We start from the raw sequence: 20,177 nt of genomic DNA, 5'->3' as shown, positions 1-20,177 counted from the left end.
CTCTATCTAGAAACCCCGCTCAAGACGTTTCTGCTCCACTAGCTGGCATCACCAATGATTCTTTACTTCAATGTACACACATCAGCTGCTTTACAGTATAAATGCACGTATTGAGGGAACTTGTTTTTAAAAACAAACCCCCTACCTGGGTATCGATGTGCATCCAACAACCCAAACGTATATAATTATAACGAATAAACATGTCTGTGAAACATCTCAGAAGGTTATGAAATCGATGGAACCAAGCAGAGGCAGGGATTACTTTTTTCTTCCAAGTTTGGAACATCTTAGTTTCAAAGGTTACTAGTAGTGCCGTGTTCCAATGGACAAACAAACCTTTGAAATGACAGAACACAGAGGTAGCACGAAGCAAACAGCGACAACTCTTAACTAATGTTTCTTGAAAAAAATGCCCAAGCCTTGATGCTTATAGTCATCTCAATTGTTAGACATTTTCAGTTATCAAATGCAGATCAATCATTCCAGATTTAATTTGTATATACCACTGATGCAAACAATTCTGCAACAAGTAGCTTTGTCCATGTCAATCATAGTGGAGCAAAGTACAGTGGTGGATGAAAGAATTTCAAACCTGCAAGTAATCTTTTGAAGTCAACAAAAAATGCCTCAATTTTCTATGCCACACCTACTACATCACAAGATGTCTCAGTTTTTCGACTTAAGTACCTCCTGTGTCTACACTATGGGGCTCATTAAGAGTGTGGCAGTGCAATAAAAAATTGGCGGTAATGTTTACCGCATCGCTGTACTACAATTTAGGAGGTGAAGTGGAGGATTCAACTCCAGCAAAAAGCTGGGAGGTATATCTGCCACTTTACTGCCAAAAATCGGCTAAATTACCACCGCTGGTAATTCTGATGAAATCCCCATGGAGTGCTATGGACTCCAATAAATGGAGACTAACACCGCCTATCATCACTTGTAATCCAGCGGTAAATCCGTCAGACCAAGTGGCAGTAACAATAATTCAGTTGTCTGGTATAGCGCCAGATTTCCCAGCGGAATACTCCCAACATTCTAATGAGGCTCTATATCACTGGGATGCGTATGAACGAACACACACACACACACACAGCTCGTTCTCCCCCCCCCATTATGCAACTGCACAAGGTAAACTATTCATCTTGATCTTAAGTAGCTTTGCCAACACCAATATCAAAGTACTATTAAGCATTTCCAAGAAATATCTATTTTGGCTAAATGCCTTTTTGAGATTGCCAATGTTGTTTAGAATTAACAATGTTAAATCATCTGAACGAGACTAGTCTGATAAAAATATTCAAGGCCGCCATGTACATATATATATTTTTTAATTTAAAACACGCATGCTCCATATCCTTTGAGATCTTGCAGCCAGATGTGAGATGCAGAAGTAAAGTTTCAAACTATGCAAACATATTTGAAGTCTTTCTTTCTATCGTTACTAAGTTTGCCACGGTCAGAGAAATAAGTCTCCAATGCAAGTAACAGTATGAATGCAACAGACTTGTCACATCAAATAAATTGTACTCACCATGCAGGAGCCTTTTCAGTTTTGAGCAATCAACACTGATGTACTGAATTAATTCAATATCATGGATATCTACATTTTCTTCTGAACACTGAGTCAGTTCCTGCAATCTGAAAGAACAAAGTCAAATTGTAATGAGTTGCATGTCCCTCCATCTCAACCTACATGTGTAATCAATAGGTAGACAGTGTCCTCGCCGTGAATGATTGAGGTTGTATCTTATCAATGCAACACACTAAATCTCTTTTTCTCCAGACATTTCTACTGCGAATTTCTGTAAAAAAAAAAAAGTATACAATGACAAAGATGATATTTGTATGTGCCTGCACACACACAGTCTTGTAACTAGACAACAGTTTTCTAGATAATTTGGATAAAAAGACTTCAAGAACTGTTTTGGATTGTGGAAGAGGAGTACCAGGATACAAGAGGATCTGCAAGGTATGTCCTACATTTTTCAGAACAGGGCACACTTGTTCAATGCAGATATATTTGACAAACTTAGCTAATGTATAAGGCACCAGATGGGCATTATTACACACGTGATTGACACCAAAAAATTAAACATGATCTGTAATAGAAATTCAAAAACAAGAGAGGTGCTACTACTAGCTAGAACAAACAAAAAATGTTCAACCACACGTTTACAAATATTACAAGAATTGTTTTTATATCCCACTAAACTGAAGTTAGGATTGCCTGAGCCATTATAATTGACTACGTACAAATATACTACATGGACAAAATATGGGGCATTAACGCCATGCAGTAGTTTCTAAACACCCAATACTACATATCCAAGCCAAAGTCCTAATAAGCCTGCATTTTCAAAATTGCAGGCATTTAAAACACTTTACCATTGCCACCAAATTCCGAATTTATCTAGAAATTAGTGTTAGCCAAGGCTACAAAACGATACAAAGAGAGACACTCGAGACCACTAGGGGGAGTGGAGAAATATGGGCCCGTGGTTGCAGAGCTCTCCGCATCCAGCACGGATCATGAAATAAATATCTACTCCAAAAGTGTTTGAACAGAGCTTCTGCAGCTGCCAACGGACAGCATAGTCTAGGTGCCACCCGGGATACCACAGACACAACATAACTTGCCGGAGGCGAGCAGCGCGCCACATCCTGGGCCGTGAGTAATCCAGCCTGGGAAAGAGCGAGGGCTGGTGACCACCATTGGCACACCACCCACGCAGGAAGAGGCAGTATGCAACACCAACCATCCAAGGCTGCGGTGGAGGGGGAGCCGTGCACAAAGGCCCCGCTCATCGGAGGACGGTAGAAGGAAGGTGCTCAGTGGATAGGACCTGCCCGTGCCCGTAAGGATGCACAAGGGGTGGCTAAGCTCAATGACGTGCAACACTGGTGGGCGAGCCTTGTGGGGGCAGTTGTGGTCTGAGGCCCGGATTGGCCCAGCAGGCAGACGTGGGACCAGCAGAGGAGAGGAGCGAGCGGAGAACACCTCGGTCTCACGGTAAGGAAGAGAGTGACTGCAAGGAGGCCCCGGGTGGGAGTGGTGACCCTAATACTGGTGGCGGTCGCAGGGACCCCCAGTGATATAGGAAAGGCTGGGGTGAAGCAAGAAGTTAGCTGGAAGCAGCTCAACCGGTGGGAAGTGGTCTACCCTTCTAATGAAAATTACACTGTTGATGAGCCAGGTGCTGGGACACCGCTGCTGCTAACGGAACCTGCTACTGGAAAGCAGTTGAGAATATAAGGTGACAAACTTGCACATACAAGAGTGTGAGTGGCAGAGTTGTGCAATCCAAGGAAAGCCCGACAAGAAGGTGGCAGCAGGGGATCGCCTCAACACCACAAGCTTGACAGGAGAATCTGCAGAACACTGTGGCGCACAGATGCCCGATAGGAGGCGGACCGAATAAGGAGGAAAGGAGGTCCGACGGGGGCACAGTGGCCGGGGTGCACCAACAGTTGGTGCCAAGCAAAGGAAAACTAAAGCATGTGGACCGAAACATGACGAGAGAATGGAAAAGGCAGGATTTGTCACAATGGACGCAGGAGGTCTAGGCAGCTTGCAACAAGATGTCCAGACCATACTGGTGGCATTAAAGGCATTTAGGGCTGAAGTAGTCCTCCCAGGCGGCCCTCAGAGAGCATGCTTTAAAAGGTGGAAGACAGGGTGGAAGCCCTGGAACACAACCAGCGCTCATTAGACATGGAAGTTAACCTGGCGGCGAGAATGAAACAGTTGGAAAACAGAAAAAAAAAAGCTAGAAGCAAACAAGACTATGTGGAGAACAGGCAGTGAAGAAACAACCTACAGATATGGGGGATCACCAAAGAATCTGGAAACACTGCTAGGGCACGTTTTGAAGAAGCTGTTGGGCCCCGCATATGATAAGGAAGTACACTTCGACAGTACACAGAGGAGCTAGGTCTGGGCGACTGGCCTCGCTCAGTAGTGGCCAAATGCCGTTATTACAGGGACAAAAAAGATATATGGGAGAAAGCTTGATAAGTGTACACAGTGGAGTGGGAAGGAGCCTCAGTGAGAATATTGCAGGACAATTTCTCCTATATCCTGTACCAAAGGCATAAAAGCAAGCCCTTAAAAAGGTGGCTCCTAAACTAAGGGGTGCGATACCGCTGGGGATTCCTCTCTGCCGTCTCCTTTGAATATAAGGGTGAACGCTATGATATAAAGCAAGGGGTAAGAGGCTGATCAGGTCCTCCAGGTGCTGCAAAAGGAGTTTGTCTCAATATCCAGAATGCCAGCACCAGCTGAAGGAGGGTTTCAAGAGTGCGTTTGCACGGCCGAGTGGACGCAGGATGGACAGCAGCTCCAGAAATCTCAGAAAGACCCAAGCCTCACAGCCGAAGACTCTTCTAGAACATACTGCTTTGGAATGAAGGGAAGTGGTAGGCCTGAGGGGAGTGAAAGGGAGTTTGAAATGTTAAGAAATGCATTATTAACTGGATGACGGACTCTTTGCTATCCTAGTGATCTGGGACTACCTGGGTGTCTAAGAATGGTTCGGTTTATTGCCCTGATTTGGTATTGCTCAATACGAGTTTAGATCATGAGGGGGGTAAAAGGAGGAGCGGGGGGGGGGTTGGCAATGAGGGGTCAGGGCGATTTCTAAAGCAAAGGGAATATACTTTCTAATTAATGTGCGGTGCTCGTCCAGGGCAGAGCAGCAAGAGATGTTTCGAAGAAAGGGGCATGAATGAAGTTAAGGTGGCGACTTTAAATGTTAAGTGTTAAACTCACTGCACAAAAAGGAAGTTAATGTAGAATATGTTTCTAAATTCTGCTAGTCAGTCCCATTTAAGGCAAAGGGAAGAGTGTAGACAAAGGAAAAGAAATAGGACAAATCCTTTGGGCTTCAGATGAAGAACATAAAAAAGAAGGAGTGGGGGCATTTCTGGCAAGAACCTTTCAGATGAGACATACAGATCAAGAAGGGTTTTTGGGGGAGGTTTCTATCGGTCAAATGACGTGTTGAGGGCAAAATGGTCACTCTTTCCAAATATGGGGCAGATTGCATTTCTGAGGACGACGCTCAGTGCACTGGAGGAGTGGGGAGAGGATCCATGTTATTGGGTGGCCAATTTAACATGATCGCAGACACTAAGGTAGATTGGTCAGTAAAAGGGTGGGGGGGGGGATCTGTGTATTGGGAGTACACACATTTTATTAACCAGCACTACTGGATAGATGTGTGGTGATCCAGGTTTCCGCAGGCAGGATGGTATACTTTAGTCTCTCCGCCACACTATACATACACAAGGATAGACTTTCTGTTAATCCCTCAGGAACAAGACCATACCGTTACCTCACCCAGGGTAGAAACTGTCACCTGGTCCGATCATGCGATGGTTATGGCACTGTGGCAAGTGGAAAAGGGACAGAGGGGAAACCCATGATGCAATGATGTTCTTCTTAAAGATCCGGTCTACAAAGAGTTCTTGGGGAAGGAAATGCGAAGCTATTTTGAATACAAAGACACAGAGGAGGTCCACCCCAAATTTGTATGGGAAGCAGCCAAGGTGAGGGGACTATTCTAGTAGAAGGTGCTAGGAAAAACAAGAGGTTGGATTGAGCATAAATTAAAGGGACTAGATCAAGGGGCTGAGGTTTCAGCTAACCAAAAATGGGAGCGACAGGGAGGGCCTACTGAGCTATATAAGAGAAAAGAGGCAGGCACTACATTTGCTCCCAAAAGCCGAGGTGGTAAAGAAAATGAGAAACGAAGCAGAAGTATTATGAAAAAGCAGATAGAGTGGGGCCTCTTCTGGCCAACAGAGTGCAACAGCACAGGGTGGAAAGGAGGGTAGCGCAGATTGGGTGTGCCGATGGGAATATGACAGATATTCGAGGGGAATTCCCGATTGTTATGCAGGTTATTATGAAAAGCTTTATGAGCAGAATTCCATAATAGGGGAAGCTAGAATTCAGAATATCTGGATGGGCTAACCATTCCTAGGCAGATTGCGGTCGAGAGAACCATGTTAGAAGCTGAAATCCAGCGGAAGAGGTGGCTCACGCCATAGGGCACTTACATGCAAGAAACGCTCCAGGGGAGGATGGCTCCACCTCTCTTTCTTATAAATAAATCCAGGTTATACTGACCTCACTTCCGGCTAACATGTTTAAAGCAATTATCGGTTCAGGGGAGATACCACCCACCTTTTTCGAGGCAGTGATCGCAGTCATACCCAAATTAGGAAGAGACCACGGCCAATGCTCGGCCTACAGGTCGATTTAGCTGCTTAACATGGATGCGGAGATGTTTGCTAGGGTGTTTGGGGAGGTGCAGTTCTAGTCTTGATGCAGACGATGCCTTACTTTTCTTGACCGCCCCAAGGAATACCATTCAACACCTGCTCCAAGGTCTATACAGATTTGGTGTGCTGTCAGGTTTTAAAATAAACCTGAAAACGTCAGTGGCATTCCAAGTGGGTCATTGGAAATCTGGGGATAGGGATTATTTTGAGAAGCTCGTGTCTCAGGGCTGGCAGATGCTTTTAAGTATTTGGTGGGGGTGGGGGGTGGCATTACTCGGTATTTCAGTGCTTTGTTCACTGAAAATGTTCCCGCCCTTTGGGAAAGTGTACAATTAGACTTGCAGAGGTGTGAGAGGCTACATCTCTCGTGGATGGCAAGACTGAACTGCATTCCTCCTTCGGATGCTCCAGGTTGTGGTCCCAGCCACTTTTCTAGCTACAGTAGAAGGGGCCCTTCAGAAATTCTTGTGGGTGGGGGCTAAGTCCAGAATAGCATATAAGTCCTTTATATTACCGTGAAGGGGGGGGGGGGGGGGTTCCCGGGCCTTGGTCTATATTATAATGCAGCACAAATGCAAATCATGGTGGACCACCTCAATCCCAAACCCATGAAAAAACGAGTACACGTGGATAACACTGTACTGGCACTGTCACATTGGTGGAGTGGATATGTGTACTCCACAGAGAGATTACCAGCAGACTGGTGAAACACCCAATATTGGAGGTGTTCTGGTCCATTTGGAGACATGGGAACAGTATTCGGTGGCTGTCTACATGGCACTCGCCCCCAATTTATATATGGGCTCCTTCGCTGAGGAATCTGATTGCAGAACCGCTGCAATTTGAATCATGGCATGAGGCGGGTCTCATAGTGGGATAGTTATGGGAAGAGGATAGGTTCTTGCCCTCGAACGGCTAAAGCAATGCTTGCCGATAGGGCAGATTTTGTTTTTTTATTTTTGCAGCTTAAGCGGCACTCTCGGACCAGAGGTGGAGAGACAATCTGCGTAGAAGGCTAACCTCCTTCCAAAAGGTGTTGCTTCAGACTACAAACAGTAATGCTGTAATAGCAAGATTGTATAAGGAGCTTCTCCAAGCAGAACCTATAGATCACTTGGCTGCTAGGGAGAAGTGGACAAAGGATCTTAACAGGGAGCTAACCAAGAAGCTATGGGCAAAGACATGTAGGAGGGTGTCACACTCAACATGGTCTCTGCAGTACAGCATGCAAGCTTTCAAACTTATACATAGATGGCAAGAACACCTGACACATTAGCAAAAATGTACCCAGGGGAAGATTCTTGCTGCTGGAAGTGTCGGCAAAAGAACTTGAGATTACTACCATATGTGGTGGAGCTGCTCACATATAGAGAGATATTGGGAGGAGGTTCTCATGAATCTATGAGGTAGATGGGATTAGAAGGAAGTTCTCTCCGTGGTTTGTTTTATTTGGGGTAAATGAGGGGGGGGGGCGAAGACCGCTGGGGCCATATTATACACATCCTTTTTGTGAGTGCCAGAAGTTGTATTGCACAGTTCTTGAAACGGAACAAAGCCCCCACAGAGAGGAAGTGGTACTAGAGGTGGGCGAGCCTGGCGAGGCCCGGGCTGGCCCGAACTCCAACTGGGGCTCCAGCCTGACCCTCATTTCGGCCCGGCAACCCCTGGCCCCCCAATGGCTGCCAAGTGCACAGCACACGATCGCGATAAGGAAAGAAACACACACAACCCTCTGAGCAATGACTTCCTGTCCCACCTCCACACAACACGATTGGCTGGGGGCCTAACAGGGAGTCATCAGAGCAGACAGGGTCCCATTTAACTGGATGCCAAACAGAATGATTCCGAGAAATACAGATGTTAACAAAGTTGTTACAAGAAAGCATGGCGACAGCAAAGACATTCTGTGAAACACACACACGGAGCCAGGGCTCTCTCTAGGAGAGAGTACACTCAGCAAGTTAAGTGCTAGGCCCAGAGATGTCTGTGTGCAACCAGAAGTCACAGCTTCAAGTCCTGGAGAGGGGCGTAGCTGTTCCTCCTTCCGAGCTTTAAAAATCAGGCACAATTCAATTGGGCGGTATGAACACCAAATATTACAGTGTTTAGAGGTTGAGGAATCAGTGATCAAGCGCTATATGAAACTGAAATTTAACAAGACTGAGCAGTATGTGCGACCGACTGATGGGAAGGGGAGTAAGCAAAAATAAAAATGTGAACAGTGCCGTCACGAGGGACCCACAGCGGGTGGGGCAAAGGAATGGTAGCGAGGTACACTTGCCAGTCTTTAAAACACTACAGAGCGTCTGAATCAACAATTTCGCACACATGGTATACGATGCCCCCCAGGCCTTCTACTCCGCATTGGCCTCACACTTTTCCTCCAAAACTCTGGACATCCCGTCCTCTGTGCCCCCCCTTCGACCATTGCCTTCTTCCACCTCTTCTGACCCCCCCCATACCCTCCTCCTCCTCCTCTGACCCCCCATACCCTCCTCCTCCTCCTCTGACCCCCCATACCCTCCTCCTCTGACCCCCCATACCCTCCACCTCTTATGACCCTCATGCCCCCATCCTCCACCTCTTCTGACCCCCCCATACCCTCCTCTGACCCCCATACCCTCCTCCTCCTCTGACCCCCAATACCCTCCTCCTCCTCCGACCCCCCATACCCTCCTCCTCCACCACCTCTTCTGACCCCCCCATACCCTCTTCTGACCCCACATACCCTACTCCTCCTCCACCACCTCTTCTGACCCCCCCATACCCCCCTCCTCCTCCTCCGCCTCTTCTGACCCCCCCATACCCTCCTCCGACCCCCCCATACCCTCCTCCTCCACCACCTCTTCTGACCCCCCATACCCTCTTCCTCTTCTGACCCCCATACCCTCTTCCTCTTCTGACCCCCCATACCCTCTTCCTCCTCCACCACCTCTTCTGACCCCCCATACCCTACTCATCCTCCACCACCTCTTCTGACCCCATACCCTCTTCCTCTTCTGACCCCCCATACCCTACTCATCCTCCACCAACTCTTCTGACCCCCCCCATACCCTCCTCCTCCTCTTCTGACCCCCCATACCCTCCTCCGACCCCCCATACCCTCCTCCTCCACCACCTCTTCTGACCCCCCCATACCCTACTCCTCCTCCACCACCACCTCTTCTGACCCCCCATACCATACTCCTCCTCCACCACCTCTTCTGACCCCCATACCCCCCCCCCTCCTCCTCCACCTCTTCTGGCCCCCCCATACCTCCCTCCTCCTCCACCTCTTCTGACCCCCCATACCCTCCTCCTCCACCTCTTCTGACCCCCCATACCCTCCTCCTCCGCCTCTTCTGATTCCCCATACCCTCCTCCACCTCTTCTGACCCCCCCATACCTCCCTCCACCACCTCTTCCACCTCTTCCGACCCCCATACCCTCCTCCACCGACCCCCCTCCATACCCTCCTCCTCCTACCCCCCCACACCCCCCTTCTTCTCAGACCCCCATGCCCTCCTCCTGACCCCCCATGTCCCCCTCCTCCGACCCCCCATGCCCCCCTCCTCCGACCCCCCATACCACCCTCCTCCTGAGCCCCCATATCCTCCTCCACCTCTTCTGAACCCCCATACCACCCTCCTCCTCCTCCGACCCCCCCATACCATCCTCCTCCTCCTCTCCTGACCCCCCCATACCCTCCTCCTCCACCTCTTCTGACCCCCATACCCTCCTCCACCTCTTCTGACCCCCCCATACCCTCCACCTCATCTGAAAGCCCCCCATACCCTCCTCTTCTGAACCCCCATACCCTCCTCTTCTGACCCCCCATACCCTACTCCTCCACCACTACCACCTCTTCTGACCCCCCATACCCTCCTCCACCACCACCTCTTCTGACCCTCCATACCCTCCTCTGACCCCCCCCATACCCTCCTCTGACCCCCATACCCTCCTCCTCCTCTTGACCCCCCCATACCCTCCTCTTGACCCCCCCATACCCTCCTCCTCCTCCTCCTCTTGACCCCCATACCCTCCTCCTCCTCCTCTTGACCCCCATACCCTCCTCCTCCTCTTGACCCCCATACCCTCCTCCTCCTCTTGACCCCCATACCCTCCTCCTCCTCCTCTGACCCCCCCCATGCCCTCCTCCTCCTCCTCTGACCCCCCCCATGTCCCCCTCCTCCTCTGACCCCCCCATGCCCCCCTCTGACCCCCCATACCCTCCTCCTCCGACCCCCATACCCTCCTCCTCCGACCCCCAATACCCTCCTCCTCTGACCCCCCCATACCCTCCTCCTCTGACCCCCCCATACCCTCCTCCTCTGACCCCCCATACCCTCCTCCTGACCCCCCCATACCCTCCTCCTCCTCTGACCCCCCCATACCCTCCTCCTCCTCCTCCTCCGACCCCCCCATACCCTCCTCCTCCTCTGACCCCCCCATACCCTCCTCCTCCTCCTCCTCCGACCCCCCATACCCTCCTCCTCTGACCCCCCATACCCTCCTCCTCTGACCCCCCCCATACCCTCCTCCTCCTCCTCTGACCCCCCATACCCTCCTCCTCTGACCCCCCATACCCTCCTCCTCCTCTGACCCCCCATACCCTCCTCCTCCTCTGACCCCCCATACCCTCCTCCTCTGACCCCCCATACCCTCCTCCTCCTCCTCTTCACCCCCCATACCCTCCTCCTCTTCCGACCCCCCATACCCTCCTCCTCCGACCCCCATACCCTCCTCCTCCACCTCTTCCGACCCCCCATACCCTCCACCTCTGACCCCCCCCATACCCTCCCCCTCCACCACTTCTGACCCCCCCATACCCTCCATGATGCAATGATGTTCTTCTTAAAGATCCGGTCTACAAAGAGTTCTTGGGGAAGGAAATGCGAAGCTATTTTGAATACAAAGACACAGAGGAGGTCCACCCCAAATTTGTATGGGAAGCAGCCAAGGTGAGGGGACTATTCTAGTAGAAGGTGCTAGGAAAAACAAGAGGTTGGATTGAGCATAAATTAAAGGGACTAGATCAAGGGGCTGAGGTTTCAGCTAACCAAAAATGGGAGCAACAAGGAGGGCCTACTGAGCTATATAAGAGAAAAGAGGCAGGCACTACATTTGCTCCCAAAAGCCGAGGTGGTAAAGAAAATGAGAAACGAAGCAGAAGTATTATGAAAAAGCAGATAGAGTGGGGCCTCTTCTGGCCAACAGAGTGCAACAGCACAGGGTGGAAAGGAGGGTAGCGCAGATTGGGTGTGCCGATAGGAATATGACAGATATTCGAGGGGAATTCCCGATTGTTATGCAGGTTATTATGAAAAGCTTTATGAGCAGAATTCCATAATAGGGGAAGCTAGAATTCAGAATATCTGGATGGGCTAACCATTCCTAGGCAGATTGCGGTCGAGAGAACCATGTTAGAAGCTGAAATCCAGTGGAAGAGGTGGCTCACGCCATAGGGCACTTACATGCAAGAAACGCTCCAGGGGAGGATGGCTCCACCTCTCTTTCTTATAAACAAATTCAGGTTATACTGACCTCACTTCCGGCTAACATGTTTAAAGCAATTATCGGTTCAGGGGAGATACCACCCACCTTTTTCGAGGTAGTGATCGCAGTCATACCCAAATTAGGAAGAGACCACGGCCAATGCTCGGCCTACAGGTCGATTTAGCTGCTTAACATGGATGCGGAGATGTTTGCTAGGGTGTTTGGGGAGGTGCAGTTCTAGTCTTGATGCAGACGATGCCTTACTTTTCTTGACCGCCCCAAGGAATACCATTCAACACCTGCTCCAAGGTCTATACAGATTTGGTGTGCTGTCAGGTTTTAAAATAAACCTGAAAACGTCAGTGGCATTCCAAGTGGGTCATTGGAAATCTGGGGATAGGGATTATTTTGAGAAGCTCGTGTCTCAGGGCTGGCAGATGCTTTTAAGTAGTTGGTGGGGGTGGGGGGTGGCATTACTCGGTATTTCAGTGCTTTGTTCACTGAAAATGTTCCCGCCCTTTGGGAAAGTGTACAATTAGACTTGCAGAGGTGTGAGAGGCTACATCTCTCGTGGATGTCAAGACTGAACTGCATTCCTCCTTCGGATGCTCCAGGTTGTGGTCCCAGCCACTTTTCTAGCTACAGTAGAAGGGGCCCTTCAGAAATTCTTGTGGGTGGGGGCTAAGTCCAGAATAGCATATAAGACCTTTATATTACCGTGAAGGGGGGGGGGGGGAGGGGTGTTCCCGGGCCTTGGTCTATTATAATGCAGCACAAATGCAAATCATGGTGGACCACCTCAATCCCAAACCCATGAAAAAACGAGTACACGTGGATAACACTGTACTGGCACTGTCACATTGGTGGAGTGGATATGTGTACTCCACAGAGAGATTACCAGCAGACTGGTGAAACACCCAATATTGGAGGTGTTCTGGTCCATTTGGAGAGATGGGAACAGTATTCGGTGGCTGTCTACATGGCACTCGCCCCCAATTTATATATGGGCTCCTTCGCTGAGGAATCTGATTGCAGAACCGCTGCAATTTGAATCATGGCATGAGGCGGGTCTCATAGTGGGATAGTTATGGGAAGAGGATAGGTTCTTGCCCTCGAACGGCTAAAGCAATGCTTGCCGATAGGGCAGATTTTGTTTTTTTATTTTTGCAGCTTAAGCGGCACTCTCGGACCAGAGGTGGAGAGACAATCTGCGTAGAAGGCTAACCTCCTTCCAAAAGGTGTTGCTTCAGACTACAAACAGTAATGCTGCAATAGCAAGATTGTATAAGGAGCTTCTCCAAGCAGAACCTATAGATCACTTGGCTGCTAGGGAGAAGTGGACAAAGGATCTTAACAGGGAGCTAACCAAGAAGCTATGGGCAAAGACATGTAGGAGGGTGTCACACTCAACATGGTCTCTGCAGTACAGCATGCAAGCTTTCAAACTTATACATAGATGGCAAGAACACCTGACACATTAGCAAAAATGTACCCAGGGGAAGATTCTTGCTGCTGGAAGTGTCGGCAAAAGAACTTGAGATTACTACCATATGTGGTGGAGCTGCTCACATATAGAGAGATATTGGGAGGAGGTTCTCATGAATCTAGGAGGTAGATGGGATTAGAAGGAAGTTCTCTCCGTGGTTTGTTTTATTTGGGGTAAATGAAGGGGGGGGGGGGGCGAAGACCGCTGGGGCCATATTATACACATCCTTTTTGTGGCTGCCAGAAGTTGTATTGCACAGTTCTTGAAACGGAACAAAGCCCCCACAGAGAGGAAGTGGTACTAGAGGTGGGCGAGCCTGGCGAGGCCCGGGCTGACCCGAACTCCAACTGGGGCTCCAGCCTGACCCTCATTTCGGCCCGGCAAACCCTGGCCCCCCAATGGCTGCCAAGTGCACAGCACACGATCGCGATAAGGAAAGACACACACACAACCCTCTGAGCAATGACTTCCTGTCCCACCTCCACACAACACGATTGGCTGGGGGCCTAAAAGGGAGTCATCAGAGCAGACAGGGTCGCATTTTTTTTTCATTTCATCTCTTTCCATTTTACCCACGCAAAAGACATGCCCAAATACTAAAATAAATACATCTGGCACTGATGGTGGCTCGGGTGCGCAAATGGCCCCAATATCAGTTTCTCCTTTCATGAAACAAAAAAAAGTTGATCCACTTTACAGGTACACAAAGCAGGGTTTTCCTCTCCCGACAGGGCGCGCGGACAGGGTCATGGCTGCAACTAGAATCGCCTCTTTGTTGCCATGCATAATTGATGGACAGCCTGAAATATGGCCTCCCTACATGTTCCAGGGCCCGAGCCATTACCATGGATAGGGGGGGTAGGAGGGTGTGGGGCGGCTGGGGACGAGTCATGCTTAGCCAAGCTGCTCTGCTTAATCACTTCTCGCAGGCACAGAACGTTTGAAGTCACAGCAGCCTGGAGGCTGTGTTGCAGCAGGCTGCATGCGCTGACTAACCCAAAGAAACGTATAGGCCTAGAGTAGACGCATCAGGGGACGTGCATATTATTTCTTTATATTGTGCGGACCAGCCTCCCATTTAACTGGATGCCAAACAGAATGATTCCGAGAAATACAGATGTTAACAAAGTTGTTACAAGAAAGCATGGCGACAGCAAAGACATTCTGTGAAACACACACACGGAGCCAGGGCTCTCTCTAGGAGAGAGTACACTCAGCAAGTTAAGTGCTAGGCCCAGAGATGTCTGTGTGCAACCAGAAGTCACAGCTTCAAGTCCTGGAGAGGGGCGTAGCTGTTCCTCCTTCCGAGCTTTAAAAATCAGGCACAATTCAATTGGGCGGTATGAACACCAAATATTAGTGTTTAGAGGTTGAGGAATCAGTGATCAAGCGCTATATGAAACTGAAATTTAACAAGACTGAGCAGTATGTGCGACCGACTGATGGGAAGGGGAGTAAGCAAAACTAAAAATGTGAACAGTGCCGTCACGAGGGACCCACAGCGGGTAGGGCAAAGGAATGGTAGCGAGGTACACTTGCCAGTCTTTAAAACACTACAGAGCGTCTGAATCAACAATTTCGCACACATGGTATACGATGCCCCTCCCAGGCCATATACTCCGCATTGGCCTCACACTTTTCCTCCAAAACTCTGGACATCCCGTCCTCTGTGCCCCCCCTTCGACCATTGCCTTCTTCCACCTCTTCTGACCCCCCCCCATACCCTCCTCCTCCTCTGACCCCCCATACCCTCCTCCTCTGACCCCCCCATACCCTCCTCCTCTGACCCCCCATTCCCTCCACCTCTTATGACCCTCATGCCCCCATCCTCCACCTCTTCTGACACCCCCATACCCTCCTCTGACCCCCATACCCTCCTCCTCCTCCTCCTCCTCTGACCCCCAATACCCTCCTCCTCCTCCGACCTCCCATACCCTCCTCCTCCACCACCTCTTCTGACCCCCCATACCCTCTTCCTCTTCTGACCCCCCCATACCCTACTCCTCCTCCACCACCTCTTCTGACCCCCCCATATCCCCCTCCTCCTCCGCCTCTTCTGACCCCCCATACCCTCCTCCGACCCCCCATACCCTCCTCCTCCACCACCTCTTCTGACCCCCCATACCCTCTTCCTCTTCTGACCCCCCCATACCCTCTTCCTCTTCTGACCCCCCATACCCTACTCCTCCTCCACCACCTCTTCTGACCCCCCCATACCCTACTCATCCTCCACCACCTCTTCTGACCCCATACCCTCTTCCTCTTCTGACCCCCCCATACCCTACTCCTCCTCCACCAACTCTTCTGACCCCCCCATACCCTCCTCCTCCTCCACCTCTTCTGACCCCCCATACCCTCCTCCGACCCCCATACCCTCCTCCTCCACCACCTCTTCTGACCCCCCATACCCTCTTCCTCTTCTGACCCCCCATACCCTACTCCTCCTCCACCACCTCTTCTGACCCCCCCATACCCTACTCCTCCTCCACCACCTCTTCTGACCCCCATACCCCCCCCTCCTCCTCCACCTCCACCTCTTCTGGCCCCCCATACCCCCCCTCCTCCTCCACCTCTTCTGGCCCCCCATACCCCCCTCCTCCTCCACCTCTTCTGACCCCCCATACCCTCCTCCTCCACCTCTTCTGACCCCCCATACCCTCCTCCTCCGCCTCTTCTGATTACCCATACCCTCCTCCACCTCTTCTGACCCCCCCATACCTCCCCCATACCTCCCTCCACCACCTCTTCCACCTCTTCCGACCCCCATACCCTCCTCCACCGACCCCCTCCATACCCTCCTCCTCCTACCCCCCCACACCCCCCTTCTTCTCAGACCCCCATGCCCTCCTCCTGACCCCCCATGCCCCCCTCCTCCTGAACCCCCATATCCTCCTCCACCTCTTCTGAACCCCCATACCACCCTCCTCCTCCGACCCCCCCATACCATCCTCCTCCTCTCCTGACCCCCCCATACCCTCCTCCTCCACCTCTTCTACCCCCCATACCCTCCTCCTCCACCTCTTCTACCCCCCATACCCTCCTCCTCCACCTCTTCTGACCCCCATACCCTCCTCCACCTCTTCTGACGCCCCCATACCCTCCACCTCATCTGAAAGCCCCCCATACACTCCTCCTATGACCCCCATACCCTCCTCTTCTGAACCCCCATACCCTCCTCTTCTGAACCCCCATACCCTACTCCTCCACCACTACCACCTCTTCTGACCCCCCCATACCCTCTTCTGACCCCCCCATACCCTCCTCTGACCCCCCATACCCTCCTCTGACCCCCCCATACCCTCCTCCTCTTGACCCCCCCATACCCTCCTCCTCCTCTTGACCCCCATACCCTCCTCCTCCTCTTGACCCCCATACCCTCCTCCTCCTCTTGACCCCCATACCCTCCTCCTCCTCCTCGACCCCCCATACCCCTCCTCCTCCACCTCTTCTGACCCCCCATGCCCTCCTCCTCTGACCCCCCATGCCCCCCTCCTCCTCTGACCCCCCCATGCCCCCCTCCTCCTCTGACCCCCCCATGCCCCCCTCCTCCTCCGACCCCCCCATGCACCCCTCTGACCCCCATACCCTCCTCCTCCGACCCCCCATACCCTCCTCCTCTGACCCCCCATACCCTCCTCCTCCTCCTCCTATACCCTCCTCCTCCTCCTCTGACCCCCCATACCCTCCTCCTGACCCCCCCATACCCTCCTCCTGACCCCCCCATACCACCCTCCTCTGACCCCCCCATACCCTCCTCCTCTGACCCCCCCATACCCTCCTCCTCTGACCCCCCATACCCTCCTCCTCCTCCTCTGACCCCCCCATACCCTCCTCCTCTGACCCCCCCATACCCTCCTCCTCCTCTTGACCCCCCATACCCTCCTCCTCCTCTTGACCCCCCCATACCCTCCTCCTCTTCCGACCCCCCCATACCCTCCTCCTCTTCCGACCCCCCATACCCTCCTCCTCCGACCCCCCATACCCTCCCCCTCCACCACTTCTGACCCCCCCATACCCTCCCCCTCCACCACCTCTGACCCCCCCATACCCTCAACCTCTTCTGACCTCCCATACCCTCCTCCACCTCTTCTGACCCCTCCCATACCCTCCTCCACCTCCTGACCCCCCCCATACCCTCCTCCACCTCCTGACCCCCATACCCTCCACCGACCCCCCATACCCTCCACCGACCCCCCATACCCTCCTCCACCTCCTCCGACCCCCCCATACCCTCCTCCACCTCTGACCCCCCCATACCCTACCCCTCCACCACTTCTGACCCCCCCATAGCCTCCACCTCCTCTGAATCCCCATACCCTCCACCTCCTCCGACCCCCATACCCTCCACCTCCTCCGACCCCCCATACCCTCCACCTCCTCCGACCCCCCATACCCTCCACCTCCTCCGACCCCCCATACCCTCCACCTCCTCCGACCCCCCATACCCTCCTCCTCTGACCCCCCCATACCCTCCTCCTCTGACCCCCCCATACCCTCCTCCTGACCCCCCATACCCTCCTCCACCTCTTGACCCGCATACCCTCTCTCTCCTCTGACCCCCCCATACCCTCCTCCACCACCTCTTCTGACCCCCCCATACCCTCCTCCTCCTCCACCACCACCTCTTCTGACCCCCCCATACCCTCCTCCACCACCTCTTCTGACCCCCCCATACCCTCCTCCACCACCTCTTCTGACCCCCCCATACCCTCCTCCACCACCTCTTCTGACCCCCCCATACCCTCCTCCACCTGTTCTGACCCACCCCCCATACCCTCATCCTCCACCTCTGACCCAACCATACCCTCGTCCTCCTCCGAACCCCCCAGGTCCCCAGCCTCCTCTTCTGACCCACCATACCCTCCTCTTCCGACCCCCCCCCCCATGTCCCCCTTCTCCTCCACTTCCACCTCTTCTAACCCCCCACCATACGCTCCTCCTCCTCTGACCCCCCCCATACCCTCCACCTCTCCCATTGCACCAGATCAGATCTCTAGAGTTGTCTGCCTTATGGAAGTCTCCTCTCAACAGGTGCTACTTTGCTCCCCCCAGAACCATCAAGGACAACATCAGCATGCTCACCCCTTCCTTGGCTGATCTCTGCAACCATCCTTGCCACAGGCTCTTTCCCTCAACCTCTCAATCACTCCCTTGTACACCTTCTCCTAAAAAAATGAATGAGGAAAAAAAAGCATGTCTGCTGACCCCTCTTGCCCGGCTAACTATCAACCCCTTTCTTGGGCAAACTCAGAGAAGCTGGACTTCCCCCGCCAACTGACTCGCCACACTGAAATGGCTGGCTGCCTCAATGAACACCAGACCGGTTTCAGGGCAGCCAGAGGGAACAAGTTACTTACCTGTAACTGTTCTCCAGCATGGGTCTGGCATGGATTCACAAGCTCATGAATATTCCCAGTTGTCAGGCTGGGAATCCTAGGTAAAAGAAATAAGTTTGTTTTGTTTCTAAACGGTCTTTCTCCTATAGACCAATCACTGAGCTCTGGATCATACTGCCAACAGCCAATGACTGCCCTCTACCTATGCCCCTCCTCTGGCAGCCATCTTCATATTTGGTAGCACGTAAAGTGGCAGTAGGGCCAAGAGAAGAGGCGCAGAGGAGCAGGCGGGCGAGTTTGCATGTGAATCCATGCCAGACCCATGCTGGAGAACAACAGTTAAAGGTTTTGTTCCTTCTCCAGCATGGGGTCAGGCATGGATTCGCATGCTCATGAATAAAGAATACATAGCAGTACACACATGCACAACCACAGGAGTTGGCAAGGCTCAACAGAAGCAATATCTTACCTCCTCACCAGGCTCACCTTCAAGCGAACAATTTGTGCAGCACTGCTTGGCCGACTCTGGACTCCTCCCTGGAATCGCTGTCAACACAGTAGTATTTTGTGTAGGTGTGTGTCGACCCGCATATAGCAGCCCTGCAGATGACCTGCAGGGGCACACCAGACAGGAACGTCTTAGAAGCACGATCGCAGATGGCCAGGCAGCGGTGGGTTGGCCAACGGGTGACCAGGAGTGATACAGCCGGAGAGCCACCTGGAAATGGAAGCCTTGGACAGGGCCTTCCCATGGTTCACAGGACCAAAGTTCACAAAAAGAGGAGAAGTTTTCAGAAAACTCTTCGTGCGGGCCACATAAAACTTCAGCGTTCTAGCCACATCCAGCGACGAAGGCATCGGAAAAAACACAGGCAACACCAAGGGCTCGTTTAGATGAAAGTCCAACAGCACCTTGGTCATAAAGGAGGGGTGCGTACGCAGCACCACCCTCATCTCGTGGAAAGTCAAGTAAGGTGGTTTACAGGATAGGGCCTGGATCTCACCCACTCGTCGTGTAAAGATGATGGCCACGAGAAAAGCTGTCTTGCATGACAGAAACTTTAGTTTCTCCATAGATGGTAACCCTGTCTCGCCTCCGCCCTGGGTTGAGTCCCCAGCGTGTCCCTCATTGACATCGCCCTCCTGGACAGTGTGGACGGAAAGGATCTCATCCTCATCAGCCGAAGAAATTTGAGTACCCTGGAGGCCTTCCGCACCCCGCTTCCACCTTTCTTCTGGTCCAGAGGGGTCAGTCTCGGACTGAGGTCCGGCATCCTCTTCTCCAGGGTTTTCTCAAGTGGCTTATTCGAAGCCTCCCTCCTGGGAGGAAGAGGCACCCTGTCCATTGTCTGGGTACCCTGCGGGTCCACCCCTACGGGCTTTGAAAGCGACGACACCACCACCACCACCTCGAGGGAGGGCGACGGTTTCACCTGGTGCACCCTGGCCTTCACGGAAAGGCTGGATCCTTGTCCGGTTTGGCCTTTTCCTTCCTGGCCATGTCGGAACCCATGTCCACCTTGGCCTACTCTGTTGCGGGTGGGTCGGACACCGCACCCTGTCTGGCCTTCTCCGGATTCAATCTGAGCTAT

The 20,177-nt window shown here is 52.2% G+C and overlaps 1 protein-coding gene across 9 annotated transcripts in view; it reads right to left on the bottom strand.

Moving 5' to 3' along the window:
* The window catches only part of NF1 (neurofibromin 1), a 3,279,657-nt gene that overhangs the window by 2,925,751 nt on the left and 333,729 nt on the right, over positions 1 to 20,177 (bottom strand). For all 9 annotated transcript variants that reach the window (XM_069614617.1, XM_069614618.1, XM_069614621.1 and 6 more), the window contains exon 5: positions 1,535 to 1,641. In XM_069614617.1, coding sequence (XP_069470718.1) covers positions 1,535 to 1,641 — 107 coding nt within the window. The remainder of the gene's footprint in view (positions 1 to 1,534; positions 1,642 to 20,177) is intronic.

The sequence above is a fragment of the Ambystoma mexicanum genome, chromosome 9, assembly GCF_040938575.1.
Source record: "Ambystoma mexicanum isolate Mex_15411 chromosome 9, UKY_AmexF1_1, whole genome shotgun sequence".
Lineage (NCBI taxonomy): Eukaryota > Metazoa > Chordata > Amphibia > Caudata > Ambystomatidae > Ambystoma > Ambystoma mexicanum.
Note: the sequence above shows the minus strand (reverse complement) of the source record. Positions and strands in the feature narration are given on the sequence as shown.